Source organism: Mauremys reevesii, linkage group 9 (genome assembly GCF_016161935.1).
Source record: "Mauremys reevesii isolate NIE-2019 linkage group 9, ASM1616193v1, whole genome shotgun sequence".
In the NCBI taxonomy this organism is placed as follows: domain Eukaryota; kingdom Metazoa; phylum Chordata; order Testudines; family Geoemydidae; genus Mauremys; species Mauremys reevesii.
The window spans coordinates 32,229,735-32,247,170 of NC_052631.1; the positions used below are offsets into that span (position 1 = coordinate 32,229,735).

The 17,436-nt window shown below is 39.3% G+C and overlaps 2 protein-coding genes across 5 annotated transcripts in view; one reads left to right on the top strand and one right to left on the bottom strand.

The window, feature by feature from the left end:
- The window catches only part of SLC16A14 (solute carrier family 16 member 14), a 38,315-nt gene extending 34,868 nt beyond the window's left edge, over window positions 1-3,447 (top strand). For all 4 annotated transcript variants that reach the window (XM_039487418.1, XM_039487417.1, XM_039487420.1 and 1 more), the window contains one exon: window positions 770-3,447. In XM_039487418.1, coding sequence (XP_039343352.1) covers window positions 770-918 — 149 coding nt within the window. In that variant the 3' untranslated portion in view covers window positions 919-3,447. The remainder of the gene's footprint in view (window positions 1-769) is intronic.
- A 5,738-nt stretch (window positions 3,448-9,185) lies between these two features.
- FBXO36 (F-box protein 36) overlaps window positions 9,186-17,436 on the bottom strand; it is a 64,938-nt gene continuing 56,687 nt past the window's right edge. The window contains exons 3-4 of the mRNA XM_039487421.1: window positions 15,802-15,974; window positions 9,186-11,388 (exon numbers count right to left, since the gene is read on the bottom strand). Coding sequence (XP_039343355.1) covers window positions 11,197-11,388; window positions 15,802-15,974 — 365 coding nt within the window. The 3' untranslated portion in view covers window positions 9,186-11,196. The remainder of the gene's footprint in view (window positions 11,389-15,801; window positions 15,975-17,436) is intronic.

Sequence of the window (17,436 nt, forward strand, 5' to 3'; positions counted from 1 at the left end):
TTCATTGACAAAACTGATCTTTTCACAGTTTGCTATTCTTTATTCCAAGAAAGGAGGCTGGATACAGTTATTATTATTAGTAGTAATTTGATTACATTTTTCTAGTTATGTAAAAACATTGGCAAAAACAAGACTGGATAAAGGCAGGAAGATTCCAAGTGGAGGGGCCTTTGTTTGTAGAAAGAATCTATAAACATAGGCTGCTCCACTTGGAATCTTCCTGCCAGACTTCTAAGATGGACCCTTGTTTTCACCCACACCTGAGTCCTGGCTCTTTCTGGTAAGTAGGTAGCCCAGTCCAAACTCCCATTCAACCTTGTGCTGCATCCCTCTGTGTCACTCGTGTTTTCTGGCCCAGGATCCCAAAGATTCTGCCTTAAGCTTCCCAAAATGTTTTGAAAGTCCTAACTTCCTATATCTCACTTCAAATGTATTTCTCCCTTATGGAGAGGACCATCAAAAGGCCTGTGCATATCTGAAACCCCAATGTTGAGGATTTAAATGGGATATAAGTGATGCATAGGCCATGGGTTGGCTTTCTGCACAGGACTGAATAAACCACTGATTTTTGTTAGTTCATTTCAATTTTTATTGTCTAGCGATGGAGACAATTTCCACTTTTTTTTTCCCAGAAAATTTTTTGACTTGAATGAAGTGTCACATAATAGGATGCATTCATGAGATAAATATGCAGAGTTTTTTTAACATTCCTGTTTTATGTTTCTCTGATATGCTCTCTACTGAAAACTATCTTGTCCTTGTTTTGCAGGTTGGATCTATGACATCACACAAAAATATGATTTTTCTTTTTACATTTGCGGTTTGCTTTACATGGTAGGAATAATCGTTTTACTCATCCAACCTTGTATTCAAAAGAAACAATCAAAACACCAACCCATTGATAACACAAAAGTATAGTTCAATTTATGGAATGTTTTGAAAAGTATGTATTAGGTTCATGTCTCTGTTATATAGCAGTATAAAACTGTTATTCTTATAAGACCAACTGCATTGAAGAGTATCACAGTGAATAATGAATGAGCTGCAAAGTGCTGATATTAAATAATTAGTGCTTGTAAAAGCAAGTTTACTGTCACACTTACGATTCTTGGCTTTAGAACTCTCTCTTTAACAAATACAGATGTTAAGAGCTTTCCAGATGCAATATCACTATTATTATATTTAGTCAGTGGTTGAAACATTAGTTCTGATTCTTAACTCGTACAACAGTTTTACACTGATGAAACTATTGACTGCAATGCAGTTACTGCTGATTTACACAAGTGTGAGAAAAGAATCAGGCCTCACATGAATACTTTCCTACTCTATATTCCAGCTGATCAGAAATGTGTTGTTGAGCACAAGAAAATGGTTACATTTCTCATCCAGGTACACACGTGTGTCACTACAATACTAATAATAATTCAAGGCCACACATAATTTAATATATTTAAAAGAATGTTTCTGTGATATAAAAATGAAAATTTATTATATTTTTCTGAAAGCACTCTCCAGTCCAAGGAACTCTTTTTGATGTTTTGATTGCAGAACAAATTATCCATTCTCAGCTCATAAGATAAATGATAAATGAGATACTTAAATATATTCTGATACCAAACAGCACTGAAGTAAAACAAACAAAACAACAAAAAATGGGGAAGGAGGGGGAATATAAATGGGATTCTTCAGCAGAAAGGATAGGCAGCAAAACTAGATGATTTATTGCAAGAGTCTATTAGAAAAGTTAATACATACAGGTAGAGTTTATGGGCCTCCCAGTTCTGATCTCAGTGCAGCCAGAGTCAACTTCAGTAGTTACTCCTGATTTACTGTGCAACTGAGAACAAAATCTGCCCCTTCCTATGATTCTAATTTCGTTTGCATTAGTTTCACACCTGTAACTAGATTGGGCCAGACCCAATATATACTGGCATAGGGCCATTGACATCAGTGGAGTTATTCCTGATTTACATCAGTGTGAGATCAAAATCAGGTCCTATGTGCTTAGAGCAAGGCTTTGGAAGACTGAACTTGGCCCTACTCTGGTTGCATTTTATTACCATACAGAAAGGGCATGTCTACACTACGGGGGAAAGTTGATCTATGCGCTGCAATTTGAGTTATGTTAGCAGCGTAACTCAAGTCGCGGTAGCTTAGATCTACTTATCACAGGGTCCACACTAGGCTATGTCGACGGGAGATGCTCTCCTGTCAACTCCCCTTACTCTTCTCATTACGGGAGAGCGATCTGTGGTCAATTTAGCGGGTCTTCACTAGACCCGCTAAATCGACCCCCGGTGGCTCAATCGCCGCAGCGTCAATCCACTGGAAAGTGGAGACAAGCCCAAAGAATTTTCCTATGTGCAGAACAACCCATTTAATAACTTCCTCTAGCTGATTTGTTGTAAGAGATGTCTGAGATCTGAGACAGCTACCAATATTCTGTTATGGCATGTCCAGTTTCCTAAGCCTGATACTTTGCAGGTGAAACATCCTACCAAGGATTTCTCAGACTGGAGGATGCTTCCAGAAAAAGTTTGAAGTTCCTGGCTACCTTACTTGTTTACACAGTCTATACTTGTAAAACATTTGTATTGCAATCCTTCCTCAGTAATTCATTGTTTAACCTGAATAACCAATTTCTCAGGGATAGAACTTGAGAACATTGGGTGAAGCTGGCCAAAAGTATGTATTTAGTTTTAGAAACAATTGCATGGAAGACAGCATATGATATTATATTGAAATTTATTTCAACACAAATATTATTAAATTATGACTAATTGTGTTGCAATATAAGAGCACAACATTCACTATGTAAAACTGATCATATTTTTTCAGTGCTGTTTTTACTTGCTGTAAAATTAGCTATGTAATGCAAACCATGGAAAAGATAAGTTAACTATTTAAGTGCATTGCCTTGTTTTTTTGACAATATTAAAACAGGGACAACACAGAATGTTTTGTATGGTGCTACATTAATATTTCCCATGCTTTGAGAGGCACAACTTGTGATGTAGTGCCTATATTAACTATAAAGTGTCATTTTATTTTCTGGGTTTAAGCTTTATAAAGGTTATTTTTGTCATAAATGAGGTTTCTGCTTTAATATTGATGTATGCTGCTGGAATTTATTGAAAACAATTTGTGGTATCCAAATAAACAAAACAAATAAGGGGAAGTTATGAGACCAACATCAACTCTTTTAAGTGCAGGTTCAATGTCTTGTTTAGTGGGAATGCTGCTGATAGTTTATTTTAATCAAAGTGACTTAGTTTGTTGGGTGACTATATATATGGAAATGGTGATCTTCCATCAATTTCCTTCTTTTTAAAAAAAAGATATGTGTTTTTATACTTCAAACTTCACTTTTCCATTTGTCCAATTGTTTTTATTTCCACATGACTGTAATGAATTAAATGTTGTTCTTTTAAGATATCTGCATATGTCTTTCTATAGACCTTCTTCTTTTTTTTTTTTTTTGGTATAACTGGATCTTGTAATGAGAATAAACGTTATATTATAAAATATTTCAAGATTTTTTCCCCTTTTTAACTATGCACTTTTTCATTTTAAAAGTAAAGATACTCCTGCAAAGTAAGGGCTGCAGAGGGGACAGAAACCTGGTTGATCCAGGAAGCGGGGAGATGACCATTCTTGGCATCATCTCCCCCTCAATCCAGCATAATTACCGATTTAAATGAATGCTGAATTTAGGTGGCTTCTCCTTTCATAATCTGAAAGCGCTCCTTCCCCCCCGCCCCCCCAACAGATTCTGGGAGCAGAAACTGCCAAGGAAATCCAGGGAAATCTAAATCCATTGGCACTAAGATTTCATGAAGATGAGGAAAGAAGCTCCATCGAGTAGCTATGCTTATGCACTGCAGTTCTTTATAAATTCCTTTTTTATTTTAGAGTTACCCTTTGGGTGTTTTATTCTCCAAGGACAGGAATCTTGTAAATATAGTAACTTTAAATAAAATCATGTAAGCCCTGATCCTACAAATTTATGGACACAATGAATTTATAGGCCAGGGCTTTATAAAGCCGCGCACAAGCGACCAGGGAGCTTTGCGAACAGGGGCTGCTAACAGGGAGTTTCGCAAGGGAGTTCTCCAGGTGAAGGAGGAGCAAATACAGCATCTGTGGGGTAAGTGACTGTCTGTAGTGTGTGTTTGTTTGTGTTTGGGGATTACTTGCTGTGTGCTGAGCTTGTGTTTGTCAGTCTGTTTGTTTGGTTGTTTGAGGGACCATGTGCTCTGGCTGGCAGTTGGAGGCAGGTTTGAAAGCTCGAAGCCTCTGGTAATTGGCTGAGCCTTAATCAGTGGGCGGGGCATTCACTCAGGCCAGGGCTTTATAAAGCCGCGCACAAGCGACCAGGGGCTGCTAACAGGGAGTTTCACAAGGGAGTTTAGAAGGGGAGTGGGAAGGGAGTGGGAGTCCCCCTTTCCTGTAGTCCCCCACCTAAAACCTGTAAACCGAACCACATTCCAAAACTCCTTCCTGTAAACCACCCTTCCATTAACTAGGAGACAATGCAGGCAGAAGCCCAGCAGCAGAGTGGGGGCTATCCAGTTTATTGCACTGAGTGTTGCATGTATGATTACCTGCCCTGTGGGCGGGTGGCATATGTGTGCAGTCGGTGCAAGGAGCTCCTGGCCCTCAGAGACCATGTACGGACTTTGGAGGCCAGGGTGGCGGAACTGGAGGAGCTAAGGGAGGCAGAGAGGTATGTTGATGAGGCTTTCCGGGACACTGTAGAATTGTCCCACCTCCGCTCAGACAGCTCCTGTGCTGTTGAGGAGGAAGAACGGCCCAGGGAAGTAGAGCAGTCAATGGGAGCAGAGGGAAACCTTCCCGTCGTTGGGACCCTCCTTCCAGATGGTACTGGGGTTGCCTCTCGCACTGAGGTTGCCTCTCCAGGGGAGGGAACTCCAGTTTCTAGGAAAAGGCAGGTGTTAGTAATGGGAGATTCGATTATTAGAAACATAGATAGCTGGGTCTGTGATGACCGGGAGAACCGTATGGTGACTTGCCTGCCTGGTGCGAAGGTTGCGGATCTCTCGAGGCATCTAGATAGACGTATGTGTAGTGCTGGGGAGGAGCCGGTGGTCGTGGTACATGTAGGTACCAATGACATAGGGAAGGGTAGGAGAGATGTCCTGGAAGCCAAATTTAGGCTGCTAGGGAAGAGACTGAAATCCAGGACCTCTATGGTGGCATTCTCAGAAATGCTCCCAGTTCCACGCGCAGGGCCAGGTAGGCAGGCGGAGCTTCAGAGTCTCAATGCGTGGATGAGACGATGGTGTAGAGAGGAGGGGTTCATGTTCATTAGGAACTGGGGTAACTTCTGGGATGGGAGGAGCCTATACAGGAGAGATGGGCTCCACCTAAACCAAAGTGGAACCAGACTGCTGGCACTAAACATTAAAAAGGTTGTAGAGCAGTTTTTAAACTAGGAGATGGGGGAAAGCCGACTGCTGCAGAGGAGCGTGTGGATCGGACACAGACTTTTCTTAGGGGAGAGTCTGATGATAGTCAGGTTATAGTCAGGAGCAGAGGACTGAAAAGTATAATGTAAGGGCCGGATCAGATGATAAACAGTCACATAAAAAAGAATCTGGCACATCAGAAAAGGGCAGGCTAATAAACAGGGACAAGTTTTTAAAGTGCTTGTACATAAATGCCAGAAGTCTAAATAATAAGATGGGTGAACTGGAATGCCTTGTGATAAAGGAGGATATAGATATAATAGGCATCACAGAAACCTGGTGGACTGAGAACAATCAATGGGACACAATCATTCCGGGGTACAAAATATATCGGAAGGACAGAACAGGTCGTGCAGGGGGAGGAGTGGCACTATATGTGAAAGAAAGTGTAGATTCAAATGAAGTAAAAATCTTAAGCGAATCCACATGTTCCATAGAATCTCTATGGATAGAAATTTCATGCTCTAGTAAAAATATAACATTAGGGATCTATTATCGACCACCTGACCAGGACAGTAATAGTGATGATGAAATGCTAAGGGAGATTAGAGAGGCTATCAAAATTAAGAACCCAATAATAGTGGGGGATTTCAATTATCCCCATATTGACTGGGAACATTTCACTTCAGGACGAAATGCAGAGATAAAATTTCTCGATACTTTAAATGACTGCTTCATGGAGCAGTTGGTACGGGAACCCACAAGGGGAGAGGCAACTCTAGATTTAATCCTGAGTGGAGCGCAGGAGCTGGTCCAAGAGGTAATTATAGCAGGACCGCTTGGAAATAGTGACCATAATACCATAGCATTCAACATCCCTGTGGTGGGAAGAACACCTCAACTGCCCAACACTGTGGCATTTAATTTCAAAAGGGGGAACTATACAAAAATGAGGGGGTTAGTTAGACAAAAGTTAAAAGGTACAGTGACTAAAGTGAAATCCCTGCAAGTTGCATGGGCCCTTTTTAAAGACACCATAATAGAGGCCCAACTTCAATGTATACCCCAAATTAAGAAAAACAGTAAAAGAACTAAAAAAGAGCCACTGTGGCTTAACAACCATGTAAAAGAAGCAGTGAGAGATAAAAAGACTTCCTTTAAAAAGTGGAAGTCAAATCCTAGTGAGGCAAATAGAAAGGAGCACAAACACTGCCAACTTAAGTGCAAGCGTGTAATAAGAAAAGCCAAAGAGGAGTTTGAAGAACGGCTAGCCAAAAACTTTAAAGGTAATAACAAAATGTTTTTTAAGTACATCAGAAGCAGGAAGCCTGCTAAACAACCAGTGGGGCCCCTTGATGATCAAAATACAAAAGGAGCGCTTAAAGATGATAAAGTCATTGCGGAGAAACTAAATGGATTCTTTGCTTCAGTCTTCACGGCTGAGGATGTTAGGGAGATTCCCAAACCTGAGCTGGCTTTTGTAGGTGACAAATCTGAGGAATTGTCACAGATTGAAGTGTCACTAGAGGAGGTTTTGGAATTAATTGATAAACTCAACATTAACAAGTCACCGGGACCAGATGGCATTCACCCAAGAGTTCTGAAAGAACTCAAATGTGAAGTTGCGGAACTATTAACTAAGGTTTGTAACCTGTCCTTTAAATCGGCTTCGATACCCAGTGACTGGAAGTTAGCTAATGTAACGCCAATATTTAAAAAGGGCTCTAGGGGTGATCCCGGCAATTACAGACCGGTAAGTCTAACGTCGGTACCGGGCAAATTAGTTGAAACAATAGTAAAGAATAAAATTGTCAGACACATAGAAAAACATCAACTGTTGAGCAATAGTCAACATGGTTTCTGTAAAGGGAAATCGTGTCTTACTAATCTATTAGAGTTCTTTGAAGGGGTCAACAAACATGTGGACAAGGGGGATCCGGTGGACATAGTGTACTTAGATTTCCAGAAAGCCTTTGACAAGCTCCCTCACCAAAGGCTCTTACGTAAATTAAGCTGTCATGGGATAAAAGGGAAGGCCCTTTCATGGATTGAGAACTGGTTAAAGGACAGGGAACAAAGGGTAGGAATTAATGGTAAATTCTCAGAATGGAGAGGGGTAACTAGTGGTGTTCCCCAAGGCTCAGTCCTCAGACCAATCCTATTCAATTTATTTATAAATGATCTGGAGAAAGGGGTAAACAGTGAGGTGGCAAAGTTTGCAGATGATACTAAACTACTTAAGATAGTTAAGACCAAAGCAGATTGTGAAGAACTTCAAAAAGATCTCACAAAACTAAGTGATTGGGCAACAAAATGGCAAATGAAATTTAATGTGGATAAATGTAAAGTAATGCACGTTGGAAAAAATAACCCCAACTATACATACAACATGATGGCGGCTAATTTAGCTACAACGAGTCAGGAAAAAGATCTTGGAGTCATCGTGGATAGTTCTCTGAAGATGTCCACGCAGTGTGCAGAGGCAGTCAAAAAAGCAAACAGGATGTTAGGAATCATTAAAAAGGGGATAGAAAATAAGACTGAGAATATATTATTGCCCTTATATAAATCCATGGTACGCCCACATCTCGAATACTGTGTACAGATGTGGTCTCCTCACCTCAAAAAAGATATTCTAGCACTAGAAAAGGTTCAGAAAAGAGCAACTAAAATGATTAGGGGTTTAGAGAGGGTCCCATATGAGGAAAGATTAAAGAGGCTAGGACTTTCAGCTTGGAAAAGAGAAGACTAAGGGGGGATATGATAGAGGTATATAAAATCATGAGTGATGTTGAGAAAGTGGATAAGGAAAAGTTATTTACTTATTCCCATAATACAAGAACTAGGGGTCACCAAATGAAATTAATAGGCAGCAGGTTTAAAACAAATAAAAGGAAGTTCTTCTTCACGCAGCGCACAGTCAACTTGTGGAACTCCTTACCTGAGGAGGTTGTGAAGGCTAGGACTATAACAATGTTTAAAAGGGGACTGGATAAATTCATGGTGGCTAAGTCCATAAATGGCTATTAGCCAGGATGGGTAAGAATGGTGTCCCTAGCCTCTGTTGGTCAGAGGATGGAGATGGATGGCAGGAGAGAGATCACTTGATCATTGCCTGTTAGGTTCACTCCCTCTGGGGCACCTGGCATTGGCCACTGTCGGTAGACAGATACTGGGCTAGATGGACCTTTGGTCTGACCCGGTACGGCCTTTCTTATGTTCTTATAAATGTAAGTAGTCCCAGTGACTTAAAGTGGACCACTCACATGGATAATGTTAAGAATGTGCTTCAGTGTTGGAAAGGTTCAGGGCCTTCTTCCTAATGCTCTTTATTATTAGCAAAATATTCAGGCAATATGTATATATAATTCCAGTGCAAAGTAAATTTACTCAGATTAGCACATTTCTTCTAAAATTTGAAGTACTACTAGAATGACATTCAGAAAAAAATATGAAATAAGAGAAAATATATTTTAGACTATCTGAATAAATCACTTTGTAGAATCTACACTTTTATTTCTTAATTACCAGTTTACAGTAGATTTACAAACTGCATTTTTAATACTTGACATTTAAACCATTTTTTAAAAATAATGGGCCAGATCCTCAGCATTGAAGTCAATGGAGCTACACAGATTTGCACCACTTGAGACTCTGGCCCAAAGAGAATATGGCATTTGTTCTAAAGTAAATAATAATATAACAAAAGTAACTGAAGATTGTTTAAAAAAGGTAAAATATTCCTCTGGCAAACTGTTGGCAAGTAAATAGCTTTATAGCATGAATATGGTCACATTTATCTATAAATTCCAAGGGTATACCATACATTGCATGTTTTACAAAGATTAGAAAAACTTCCACAGAATATATATTTAATACCATTTCACTTTGAATGGTGATCTTGGAGAAGGGGGGGAATGGTGAAAAATTGGCACTAGATATAAAGAATGACAACTTATTTTATGTTTAATATAATGATAATACAAGACTTCATCAATAAAGAATAACACACCACCCTGTAAAATTAGAGAAGTTAACTATCAAAACTTGTCTAACTGCCTTTCATGCTATTGTACTTGGTGCCTTTTACACTTAGTTTGATCATTTACCAGTGTGTCAGTCACTCTGATGGCCATACTCAGATTATTGTATAAATTGTTAGTGGCATTTGGTCAGGATTAAGTTCCTTATACTGTATCTATACTTACTATAACCAAAATATACATGGCTCTACTAAAATATTTCAAATAATCAGCTACATATTTAAGGGCCCAATCCCAGTAACCCTCTCTCACAAAAGTAGTCCTTAGTCATACAATAAGACAACAATAAGTAAGTCTTGGTTTCAATAAGAATACTTTTGTGAATAAGGACCATTTGCATTATAAAAGTTTGTATTGTAAATAAACTAGGTCACCTTGAGCATTTTGGCTTTACTTGGGTGCCTAAAGCTAATCAGCTAAACCCATATTTAGGCACCTAAACAAAATGACCTGATTTTCGGAGGTACTGAATACTATGAACTCACATCAACATCAGCTCAACACATAAAATAAATCAGGCCACTTTTTAGTGAATTCAGATGACTAACTTTAGGCATTCCAGTGCAACCATATTGGCCTTAATTTTTGTGATGTTATCATTAGTACAGTGCCAAATCCTGCAGGCCTTTCTTAGGAAGACTCTGACTTTGTGAGAGTTTAGCTGAGTAAATCATGCAGCTTTTAGGCCATTATATGGAAAAAATGCAAGCACTGGTATTAATGCTCAATATTTAAATCTTGTAATAACACATGGTAGACATTAATTAATAATTTAAGGCTATTAATACTTGACCTCTGGATTGTTGAAGTTAATGTTGTAATTAACAACAATTAAGATGAAATTCTAAGCTATGTAAACTATTTTTCTTAATGGATTTGTCAGCTCCGTTTGGTAGGAACATTATTGATGTGCTACAATGCAAAGAGACAATAGTAAATATTATTTTATAATTGAAAATATACTTAAGTGAATGTAAACCTCACCAAAGGTACCAGCATCACAGCACTGGCAACTCTAGTCCATTATCATCAGAAGTTCCTGCATAGGCAGAAGCAGCGAAAATTTCACCCATTTACCATCCTTCCAGTGTTCCCAAACCATGACCTGAAGCAGCTATCTAAAAGGAAGAGGGTAGTTTGGTATACATACCCATTCAGTTCTTGGTCTCTAATGACGTTTCCCCTTAGTGATAAGTGCTGATTTGCTTATTTGTTTGAAGTTTAGACATCTAGACTACAGAGGACGTTCACTAATTTTAAAACCACTTTAATGCAGGTCAAATTTTGGACCCAAGATACACATAGGTCACCTTTTAACATTTCATATTTGCCATGGTGGCCAGTAAACAATCAGCATTTACCAATGGTTTCTACACAATAAGAACTGACATACCACATTTCTCTCTATTTCTTAGGAAATAACTGTGGCAACATTATGATATCTGTTATCAAATGCTGACTGTTTGAATGGTAACCACTGTATATGTAAACTTATTATATCTCAGAGTCAAGAAGTTCAAAGGACTTGAACCTTTCCTATTGCTGGTGGTAGCTGATTAATAAAATTCCAGTCTACAAAAGGTAATGTTGTTTATGTATTGTTTCCATTATGCTTTATGTCTACTGTTTTAATAGCCTCATTTTTTCAGTAAAAGTAACCAATTATAATGTAATATACAAGTCCGCACTTACAACTTTTGCCCATAATGAAAAAGCATGCTGCTTTATTTAGTCTTTGATTTCTTTGAATCATCTTGTTTCTGCCTCCTTCTTCGGAGCTGCAGCTGAAGCTGAAGCTTGTTTGTGAAGAAGAACTGCTTCCAACCCACTTCCTGTGCCAGTGCTCTCATTTCAGGGGTAATTGCACCACACAAATTCTGCACAATTTTCTCCCACAGTGTGTCAGAGTTGCATATCTATTTATAAGAGAAAGCAGGCAGGGTTATTCTGGTTTAAACAAACATAACCAGACATATTCAATGTTTACTACCATTTTGTTTGAAAAACCCAGCATAGGGCAACACAGCTCATTGTATATTAAGTTAGCTTTATATATAAGAATGAGATCTTTTGGGGAAAAATCCTACAGACCGTTTTTAGGTATACTTACAATAACTTCAGTACCAGTTTTGCCCAAGTAAGGACTGAGTCCAGGTTGTATGATTTGACCCTTGTTATATGTCTTTGTTGGTCTTGTACATGGTATTATATATTCTGTAAATTATTGTCATGGTTTTTTTCAGTATAATGAGTTCAAAAATATTTTCTCCATCTGGGCCGCACTGTCTGCTGATATATATTGGCACAGCTCCACTGAAATCAATGGAACTGTGCCAGTTTATACCAGAAAATTTGGCCCATGTTATTTACAAATCATATTACAAATATATATGCATGTGTTTGTGGAAAAGAAAAAGGGCCAAATCTATTTATTTGTGGTGTTATACTATCAGACTCTCTGGATTTACATCAGATTAACTTGGACAATTGGCCCTATGCAACTGAAAGAAGCTTTCACAAGAATTGTGAGCTATTCAGTTCTGGAGCTGGATTGTGATTCTTGGGTGATGCTTCCCACTTTTGAATGACTGCATAAATAGAATTGTGTGGAAACAATCATATTAGCCATTATAGCATAAGCAGAAAGAGAAAATGAAGTTTTTTTTCCAGGTATGATACAACCATCATAAAAGAGTAATTATTAGGTAGATTGGGTGCATCAGTATAATCATTATATCCAATCTTTAAAATAAGTGATCCTGAAAGATACTGAATCTGATTCTCCCCTCACACAAGCTTTACAATGGCTTTATTGGCAAACCCTCTGTAGTCAGTGGAATTGCACTGATGTAATGCTATAATTTGGTCCCAATATCTGTTCCACCGCTGAACGGTGGTGGTTATATTACCACATGGGGTTGTCTGATCAAAATGGGAAGACAGGGATCATGGGAAATACTGCTTCAAATACTGCTGAAAGAAGAAAAAGGGATGAATTTTAAAAGCCTTCCTAAAATTTCTGATTGTTATATTTCTCTGTTCTGTTGTGCCTAGAAAATTGGTAATTGTATTAAATTGAAAATATTGGAGACTATCTTTTAGTACTTCATACGCAATATATAAAACATACAGTGCAAATATCAATTCAATATTATTGTTTTCTTCTTTCATAGTGGATTTCAGAATATATAACACAACAGCCAGCTTTCAGTGTTAGAAACTTTGGTGAGATTATGCTCTCTATTACAGTGGCTTAAATCTGAAGCAACTCCCCAGAACTCATGGATTTACACTAGTTTTACACCAGTGTAAGTGTGAGCAAAATCAGACTCAACATCAGAAATGTTTATCTTCAGGTTTGCATTATGGATATAGCTCCCTCTGGTGGTTATTTTAGTTCATAGAAAGATAAGTAACAATTTTTACAATAATTGGATTTATAGAATGGATTTATAGATTATAAAATCCACGAACAAGGTAAATCTAAGAAATCTACTGAGCCTGTGATGGAAAATGCCATGTTATGTATTTCAGTAAATACTGGTATTCTAAAAAACTCGCAGTGCTTGAGTGGTGGTATTCAGAGTAAGGCAACTGCAGTCATTCCTTACTTGATTTTATAAAACAGCTTCTTTTACACTGTCTTTGTTTTAAAACATTACACAGTGAAAATACAAAAGGAAAAAATACTTTGAAACTGGCATTGGAATAAACCTAGATACTGAATTCTGGACAGAAAAACATGATGAGATTTATGCTTAGAATTAATTGGGGAGAAAATAAATAAACACGTGAGTATGTGAGTAAATAAAGGTGAACATATTTAAAAGTGTAAGAATATTTTTGCTGATAGTCTGGGTCTTTGGCAAGAACAGGAAATAGAAGGTGGACTGTAGTAATAATGGGATGGAGGGCAAAAGATGGCACACAGCAAGAACCACCAGTAGCAAAACTAGAGATTATCTAGGAGTCTTTGCGGGATACTTGTGGCCATGATACTTAGCCAGAATATTTGGTAAGGGCTGGAAATGAGAGGATGCAGCTACCTATTTCTTTAATTTATCTTGGAAAGGAAGAAAAAAAGTTTGGGTTGATAATCTGGTAATGAAAAAGGGCCCTGCTGTGCATAGGCGCCAACTTCTGCTGGTGCCGGTGGGAGCTCACGCCCCTCCAGCCCCGCCCCAACTCCACCCCTGCTCTCATTCCAGCCCCTTCCCCAAAGTCCCCGCCCCAACTCCATCCCCTCTCTGCTCCTATTGGACTCCTTCCCCAAAACCCCGGCCCCGCCTCTTCCCCGAGTGCGTTCTCCCACAGCTTGTTACATGCGAAACAGCTGCTTTGCAGTGGCAACTGCTGGGAGGAGAAGCGGGGACGGCGCGCTCAGGGGGGGAGGTGGAGAGCTGCCAGTGGGTGCAAAGCACCCACCAATTTTTCCCCGAGGGTGCTCCAGCCCCAGAGCACCCACGGAGTCTGCGCCTATGCTGCTGTGTTCTGCAAGGATCCATGGTTGGGAAAGAACTGATAAATAACTTACTACGATCTTACAGCAACAGCAGTCTTTTCATTCCCTTGAACACAAGGATTGCTCCAGTTTAGTGCTCACAGTCTATGTTTCCTCCTTAGAGAAAATGAGGGGCAGAGTCATGGCATTGCCCGAGCCTTAATCATTGGGGCCAGTGATCAGGACAGTGTACAGTGTGTCTGGCAGGGGTAGTCAACAGGCAAACTGTGAGCCAAATCCAGACTGCCAGATGCTTTTGAACAGACTCCAACATCTTTTTATTTATTACTTATTATCATTTTCTCTGGAGTCTGGATCTTGACTATACCATGACCAACAAATTTGGACCATGACAATAAAAAATTGACTATCTCTGGTTGCCCAGTTCACATATGGCACAGCAGCCATGTTCAGCCTCCACTCCTGGAGGCATTTTATGTACATGAGGCAAAAGGCTCCAGAAGCTTTGGTTGGACTGGTGAGTTTATTCCATTGCTTCTATTGCATGCTCCACTTTAGGGTCATAACAGCCCAATGTCCACAAGAATATTAGCATAGTTTAGAAATATTATTTCCCCTCAGTTGAGATTCTGAGAATCCAAAAGGTGAAAAAGAAAGGTTTACTTTGTAAAAGACCTAAATAATACTTGATTATATGGTCAATATTACATCATGCACTCACTATCAGAGTGCCTCTTCATGTCAGTTCACAGTGTTGCAGAGACTCATCCTCTTTAGTACAGCCACCTCCATAGCCTAACCCTCTGGGACAGCTCTCAGTCCAGTCCAATAAGAAACCATATTAAACGTGAAATCAAAATAACCACATGGATGTTAAAGTCCAGAACATAAACACTAGTCCTTCATAGAGACCCAAGGTCAATGTTGTCAAGGTTAGGCCCCTGGCTAAGCCAGGCTTCTTGGGTTAGGACACTGAAGATTATCTGGCTGCAAACTGGGCCAATAAAACTAGTTAGTCCAAGCCAGATGGCCCTGTCCTGGCTTCGCTCAGAACTGGTCCCTAGTAAAAGCTGCCAGCCCTTTTCATCTGGCCTACTGGGCTTTGATTGGCCTCTGCCTGCTCCCAGCCCTTCTAGGTACCAGAGGACCATTTCTCACTGGTTCTGTTTGCAGCAGATCATGAGACACCTCTCCAGGCAACCTCTGGAGGTCTGAACTCACTGCTCTTCTCTTCCAGCATGGAACCTTCTTAGGGCAGGATGTGCCAAGTTGGTGGGGCCTCTGGCAGGGGCAGCAAATACCTGGTAGAGCCCCTCATAGTCCCAAATAATAAAGCACTCCACACCACAGGTGAATTAGCCTAAAGGCATAAGAATGCAGCATTATGGACAATACTTAACTTTTGAATACAGTTGATTTTGAAAATAACAATACTGATAATTGTGTACTGCTAATTGTAATTGATATTACATTATGACAAATTCTAGCCTCAGCTGCATCATCATAAGCCCACTTACATCAGCAAGGTTGCATGGGTAATTTTCTTTAATATATTTCTTTCTATGATTTCTTTAAAGTTGAGACTATCCATTAAGAATGCTTTTGTAATACACATGAGTGTATTATCCTCCATGGAGTCTGATCTTGCACTGCTGAAGCTGTGTAATAACAGCAGGATCTTAAATATGCTATAAAGCATGGGTCCAATCCTTCAAATATTTAATACTATACTGGGAATAGCGTTTATTACCTGAATAATCTTACAGGTACATGTTTGTAAAGGATGTGTGTGTTAAAAGTGAACTAAATCAGGAGAATGTGCCAAAGCAAAACTAATACTTAAAATAAGTTGTAAATGTTTTTTTACCATTTTAAATCTGTGTGAAACTTGAGACAGCCTGGCAATATCTTCAAGCTCCAGAAAGGAAATGATGTACAGGAGTAATGGGTCAGGAAGCCGTTCCAGGAAGTCAAAGTTACCCCGGCACAGATTGAAGATATGTTCCAGAGTGTTGGCACCAAAAACTACAGCAATTTGAACTGTGATTCAAAAAAACCCAACAAAGAAAGAGATTTGTAAATGCCTTTATATTCCCTCCCAATGTATAGGGATAATCTTATTTTGTCTTAAAAAAACAGAACAACTCCAATTTAAAAGGTAAGCAGATACATTTCTGGATGTTTGCTAGATAAGCACTTACAATTCTGAAGACCCTTAGCATTAATAATATAAAATATAATATTCTACTTTTGTTCCACGTACAGAGCTACCACAGACATCAATAGGAATCTTGCAGCAGCAACAAGACTAAACTGAAACTTGTCCAATCCCATTTTGTGCAGGTAAGAGATATTGAATACAAGTTTTTTATATTGTGCTATGCACTAATGCAGTGTTTCCCAAACTTGGGACGCTGCTTGTTTAGGGAAAGCCCCTGGAGGGCCGGGCCAGTTTGTTTACCTACCACATCCACAGGTCCAGCCGATCACGGTTCCCACTAGCCGCGGTTCGCTGCTCCAGGCCAATGGGAGCTGTTGGAAGTGGCGGCCAGTACGTAAAATGTTACAAGGGGTTCTCGGAAAAAAATTCCCTAATGGTGGACAGAGCTGTTGCTAGGGTCCCCGGGCAGCACGGGGCCAGCAGCCTGGAGCCCCTGGACTTCCAAGAGCTAAGCAGATCAAAGCAAGCGTATCTATCACACTGAGGAGATTTAAACTTCAAGACTCCTTATAAGTAATGGAAAGGGAGGTGGATATTTTTTGCTGTTTTTAAAATTAAATAGGCAGCTAGTATTGTATTTAAAATTATTATGAAGAACAAGTTTAAGCTTTGTTGTAACGAGCATTGCTTGCCTGGACTGCTCAAGACCTGAATGCTTGTGTAGGAGGAACTCTTTGAGTTGGCTTCTTAAATACCTTCATGCTGTGTCACATCTGATACTCCTTGATGAAACATAGGAGCCTTGTCTTATAACAGGCTTATTCAAAGTGATACAAGCTACGAAAGTGAGATCTTGGAAGAGTGTTGCCGTTTTCATAATGTAATAAAAATACTGTAATGATAAATGGTAATTAATAATAAATAGTGTGTAATAAGCATGTCATAAAAACAAATTTTATATTTCCAAGATCACTGCTTTTATAACTTATACTCAGGTAAAGGAGAAAATCCCTGGAAATATTCATTTTTAGGAGGGGGTTCGTGAGACTTAACATTTTAGTGAAAGGGGTTCACAGGTTGTTAAAGTTTGGGAACCACTGCCCTATAGGTAACTCTTTGCTTTTCTGCTTTCCAAATACTTCAGTCCCATTTAATATGTGTGATTTGGATTACTTTCTCCCAATTTTATTGTTTTACAACTGCTCAGTTTTAGAGCAAAATCTTGTCCTGACTTCATATAACCCTACTGTGGTCTAGGAATGGAATGGTGCTTGTTGCTCACTACCCTGAGAGCCATCCTTTCAATGCAGGCCCTGCATGACTGCTCCAGCTCTATGTCTC